At 28.3% G+C, this 5,771-nt stretch overlaps 2 protein-coding genes across 2 annotated transcripts in view; both read right to left on the reverse strand.

Moving 5' to 3' along the window:
• Window positions 1-536: 536 nt before the first annotated feature.
• LOC103308195 (dual specificity protein phosphatase 19) lies at window positions 537-1,288 on the reverse strand. Its single transcript, XM_008181174.1, has one exon. It carries the CDS (start codon window positions 1,177-1,179, stop codon window positions 571-573), a length of 609 nt encoding a protein of 202 aa, XP_008179396.1. The 5' UTR covers window positions 1,180-1,288; the 3' UTR covers window positions 537-570.
• The window catches only part of LOC100569442 (tRNA pseudouridine synthase-like 1), a 10,067-nt gene continuing 4,832 nt past the window's right edge, over window positions 537-5,771 (reverse strand). Inside the window, exons 4-7 of the mRNA XM_003241962.4 lie at window positions 4,975-5,145; window positions 4,791-4,892; window positions 2,569-2,698; window positions 537-1,513 (exon numbers count right to left, since the gene is read on the reverse strand). Of these exons, the coding sequence (XP_003242010.1) occupies window positions 1,151-1,513; window positions 2,569-2,698; window positions 4,791-4,892; window positions 4,975-5,145 (766 nt within the window). The 3' untranslated portion in view covers window positions 537-1,150. The remainder of the gene's footprint in view (window positions 1,514-2,568; window positions 2,699-4,790; window positions 4,893-4,974; window positions 5,146-5,771) is intronic.

The raw sequence follows: 5,771 nt of genomic DNA on the forward strand, positions 1-5,771 counted from the left end.
GCTCGCAAAAACATTTAGCACAGGGAACCAACATTTTATATGGGGGGCCTGCATGTGGATACCGGTAGGGTTTTAGATTTTCAATTTACACATTCTTTGGACGAAAATGAATTTAATTTAGATACTATTGAAATAAAAGTAACTTGAAGTTAACACATTAATCTAGGTAAGGTTTTAACTTAATTTTAACTTTTAACTCGTTAATTCCCAGCCTTGCTAATTATTATAATCAATAGTAGCACACAATGAAATGTACTTATAAGAACAGATTCGTTATACACAGTGTTGTGACTAAGGTTATTTCAGAGGCAATTACAGTCAGTCTATATACATATAGTATTGCAGCCAGAAGGAACAAAAGTTGGTTTTACCTATAATAAATGTCATAGGTAAGTAAATTAATAATGGGAGAAGAACTTGGGGATGGGCGGGTGTTTGATCTTTAAAAATAATTATGTCATAGGCGTTTCTATAGATATCAGTGCCTCCAACAATTGGAGGTACTGTTATGGATATTTTCAATAAATTTAAATTAATATTAAATTATAAACACATATATTTTCAATTTATTTACAAATACAATTTATTATTTAAACATTCATCATATGCTTTTAATTGTGAAAGAAAACCAGCATTAGGTTTTATAGTTGATCTGGTTTCTTTAACAAGTTTGAAAGCATGTTCAAAATTAATTTTTAAATGCTTCATAACATATGCTATAACAATTGTTGGTGAACGAGATATGCCAGCATTACAATGAATAAATATACGACGACCCGTTAGACGAATATTTTCAATGTATAAAAAGCAATCATTAAAAATATTATTCATATTAAATGATGGTACATCATAAGCTTCAATAAATTTATACATACAATTATTGTATTTAGGTACAGTTACACCTATACTCAATACATCGGTTATCTGTAATGCATGTAAAATATTTGGGTCACAAGCAATATCTTGTGAGCCAAAATATAAAAACTCAAATACATGACCAGCATTAAGATCTGGATTAGAATCAACAATATAACCATAAGTTCGTTCGCTCAAACATTGTCTTTTAAAACCATCTGCTAATTTTATTTCTTTAAAAACTAGACCACTTTCTGTAGTTACTTTGGTTTCAACACTTAATAAACTATTTTTTTTACTTTTTAACTGATCTAAGAAACTCATGATTTTTAATTTTTTCAATTGACTTGGCAGTACGAGCTTCAAGTGATACTCTCCGATTTTCTATACGTTGTTTCACTATTTCTTTTTTTAAATCTAAAGAAATTTCGACAGGATTTTCAGAATGAACCGGTTCTTCTAACTTATCGTGTTCTATTGGTAAAATTAAATCTTTTTCGTCGTAGCCAATGTCATACAAATATAGGCCATAACTTGGTGCTGTTGATATTTTTGGATTCCAACTATTAATTGATGGATTATCAAACATATATTTAACATCATCATATGTTATTATATTTTGTGCAACTTTAATGAGCACACCAACAGTACGTCTTATCTAAAAAATAAAAAAAACAATAGTTTAATTGAGATATCATACCTAACATAATTTGTATTAATAAAATACCATAAATTATTTTAACTTTAAGAATACAATAATTTCTGAATTGTCAAGATGAGTCTTCATAACTATAAAGCAGAAGCTTAGAAAAATGTTTCTGAATACAAGTGTGTAATGTGTTAACAATCAAGTTATATTTTAACTTTGTAAGAAAAGTTAATAAAAGTAACATGATACAGTGACAGGTATCAAGTCATAATTTAATGACTGATGTATGAAAAATAAACAAAACGTGACCAACGTATACGACAAGATGGTGCCCAACGTGACCCCGAGATTAAGATTTGGTGGATTAACCATATAGGGTATTACCCATACAATAGAAAGATTGATTCATTTTTTTTCACAAAAAAATTATGGTACTTTTGATTATTCAGTGCTTAAGAGAAAGGTGATACTCATGTTTGTTCTCTGTCTTACACGTACGACATAGCATATTTTCGTTTGCCAGTTTCAATATGATATTAGAGTGAATTGACCTATAGTCAAACTTTTAGCATTGATTATAAATACAAGTATTTACAATCAATGCTTTTAGGTAAGAACATTACCATGTTCTCTCGTTAACCAGTTGTTAGTTTTTTTTACGATATTTTAACTTTTAAGTGAGTTATGAGAATGTAAAATATTAATATTTGAAAATGTTCATAATTCACTTAATAATTAAAAGATCATACAAAACCAACAAGTACAGAAATAAATATGTTCTTACCTAAAATTTTGATGATAGGTAAATTCACTCTGATATCAAAACTGACAGCACACTATTAAAACTGTCAAAAATTTGCTATGTCTTACATGTGTCAGACAGAGAAAACACGTGTGTGGGTACCACGTCCTCATAAAAATAAATATAAACTGTTTATTATAAATTAATTCTATAAATAAAACTAATACTAGTACTATTAAATTAACACTCAAAAAGTACTAATGGAAATAAAAATAAAAATAATAATTAAGTGAATAGTGATCATAAAGACATAAAATCATACTTGTTTGTAAAGAAATGATCTTGCATTAACACGAATATCCCAATAATTGTAATACTTGTCAATATCTGTTGGATAAAATGAACGGCCTGGAACTATTTCAATATTATTCCATGTACGTATTGTACTCAATCTAAAGAAAAAAAATGTATCAAAGGTGTAATAATATATAACATGCATAATTGCATAAAATACATTCCTTATTCACTCAAAATTTAAAATTTTGAATTTTTATTTAATAATTCAAAAATATAATTTATAGTAGAATTACAATTTTAACATCTAACTTTGTATAAATACTATCTAATTAAATCATAGATGTGTTAGACTTAACTCGATAAGAGTATTAGAATATAAAATACAGGAAGTCCTCTATTAATGTAGTCTCATTTAATATTGTTAAGCATAGTCGATGTATAGGCTTTACTGGTGGGGGAGTCGTCATCAGAATGAGCAATGTGTTTCTGGGGTCAAAATCATATTAAATATTTATTTTATATGTACCAATGTTACATATAAGTGTTAAGTGTATTTCGTATTAGTTCTACATTTGATCGGTAATAAGTTGTTTAATGACACTTTTCTTGTCCTGCACTATATACAGTTGTCGTGTAATACACTAATACATATTATACTATTATTAATTATTACGTTTGCCTATATGATTTTAGCAGGAACACGTCCTAATTTAGCGCATGTAAAGTGTCTCACTTAAGAGGACGCTATACCCACATGCGTTGTCTCCGTCTTACAAATATACAACATGGCAAAAAACTGTTTTGCGCGGGAAAGAACCGAGAATGCTACAGTCATAAATAAGAAACTAGATTTTCACCACATAAAAAGGAGAACTTTGGCTGTGCAATGTTGTTTTTATTTTTTTGATATTACTTGTATGAAAAAAGTTCTTACTGTTTCAAAAACCATTATTGTTTGTTTTTTTCAAACTTTAAAAACTTTTTTCATATAAATGATATCAAAAAATAAAAACAATGTTGCATAGCCAATCATGTTTCTTGGTTATGATTGTAGCCTTCTCGGTTCATTCCCGCACAAAACAGTTTTAACTATGTTGTACATTTGTAAGACTGAGACAACACATGCAGGTGTAGCGTCCTCTTAATGTTGTCTTTTTAGGAACCTAACATTGACATTAAATGAGGACACACAGTATCAGTAAACCACAAACTCATCTGACAAAATATCCGAATTTTTGCTATACACTTATAATTTTGTTAACTGGATTACAAAAATTAGAAATAATCAAATTTAATTAATTAAATACATTTAATTCATATCATAAATATTCAATGTTCTAACTCTAAGAAGATCATATTAAGAGGACATTCATGTGTTGTCACCATCTTACAAGTGCGTAATATAGCAAATTCTACACAAAGCAGAACTCATGGCCTCATGGGCTTTTTTATTATATTTTAATTTTAAAGGACTCATAACTCGTTTAAAAATTAAAATATAATAAAAAGCCCATGAGGTTGTCTAGATAATAATCTTACCTTTAGATTTTATAAGAGGTAAATTCACTCTAATTTTTAAACTAACGGAGCTACACGTATTCTGCTTTGCGTAGAATTTGTTATGTTACAGACTTGTAAGACAATGACAACACATGCGGGTGCGGGTACCACGTCCTCTTAAGAAGGAACCTCAGCTGTAACTGGTCAAGCAACACCTGTTTATCACCTATCCAAGTAAACCAAATTCTGGAAAAAAAACCCACAAAAATAAATTTATCTATATTTTTTTTATCCTAGTTTAATCATATGTAATAATTTAGATACAAGGGGGTAGGTACCCAACAATATAAATCAAGTTAATTTTACCTGGATCAAACCAGTCAAAATGTCAAATTTTTTATCAATACAAATGCAATTTAATAAAAAATATATTGTATATCCATTCAATAATCAAAGTATAGCTATATAAGTAGGTATCCAACAATAAAACAAAATATTATATCATAGAAAAATTATATCGCACCCTAAAAAAAAAAAAAAAAATTGGACTCAAATCGACTTTTATTTCCATACTCTATTTTAGCGGGTATTTAATTTATTGGGTTTTTTTTCTGACTGCCACATTTATCATATAAATGCCTGCCATATGTGAAATCCACACACTTGCCCACAAGTTGGTTGCCCAAGTTCCTTCTTAATTTGAACGGAGTATATAATTTATAAAATATTTTTATTTTTTTTAATTACTCTGTATTTAGTCCAGATTTTCCCATAAATGTTTTGTAATCTTTAGTTCCAATAAATAGTGGCAGTACATTTTTCACAAGTTCTACATCAAAATCACTTTTTCTGAAATCAATGAGAATAATAAATACGGATATTATTTTTAAATAAAAAGGAATTATTTAAAGATAAGACAATAAAAACTTACTGAATAAAATAACAACGTTTATCTTCTGTAATTGGGATTGGAAACACAAATCTCTCAGCGTATAAATCCTTAAATTCTGATTTAACAACTGCTAGTCGATATAAATATTTCCTCCACTTTGCACATGATCTTGCGTTGAAATCATTGGGAACTATTTGAGCACTAACTAGCCTTTTAAATTATGAAAAATTATATTTTTTTTATAATTATTACATTAAATAAATTAAATATATTTCAATAATTATGATTATAATATAATTTGAAAAAATAAGACATTTATTTTAATATTAAGTGCATTGAAATAAAAACCAACTAATATATAATATGTATGTAGTCATGGGCGCGTAACTTGGGCAGTATTTATGGTGGGGTGGGGACTTTGCCGATATACCGTATACTTAAAAGTTAAAGATATTTGGAGACCTTGAATTGTACAAAAAAGATATTAGAATAGTATATACTAAATAGTATTATAGTAATATTTTAATGTAGTAATTCTATAAAACTACGCTCAAAGCTCAGACAGTCAAAGACAATGTTGAATAGCGAAGAATAATACAAGATAAAGAGAATGTGTCGTGTCATATTGTTTTCAGTTGAAGTTCACAGTGAAACAGTTATCACAAATAGGAAAACAGGCTTTCATTTTACCCTTAGATCATTATACTATGGATGGATCTACAGCGTATTATACCAAAGACCAATACAAAAAAACTTTGCCAATATCAAAGACGAGTCACCGAATTAAGGTATTCGATATGCACATGCGCGACACAACTTCTTGCATATTTATCCAC

Source organism: Acyrthosiphon pisum, chromosome A1 (assembly GCF_005508785.2).
Source record: "Acyrthosiphon pisum isolate AL4f chromosome A1, pea_aphid_22Mar2018_4r6ur, whole genome shotgun sequence".
Lineage (NCBI taxonomy): Eukaryota > Metazoa > Arthropoda > Insecta > Hemiptera > Aphididae > Acyrthosiphon > Acyrthosiphon pisum.

Coding starts and splice junctions, on each gene's coding strand:
- LOC103308195 (XM_008181174.1), bottom strand. CDS start 1,179: ATGAGTTTCTTAGATCAGTTAAAAAGTAAAAAAAATAGTTTATTAAGT.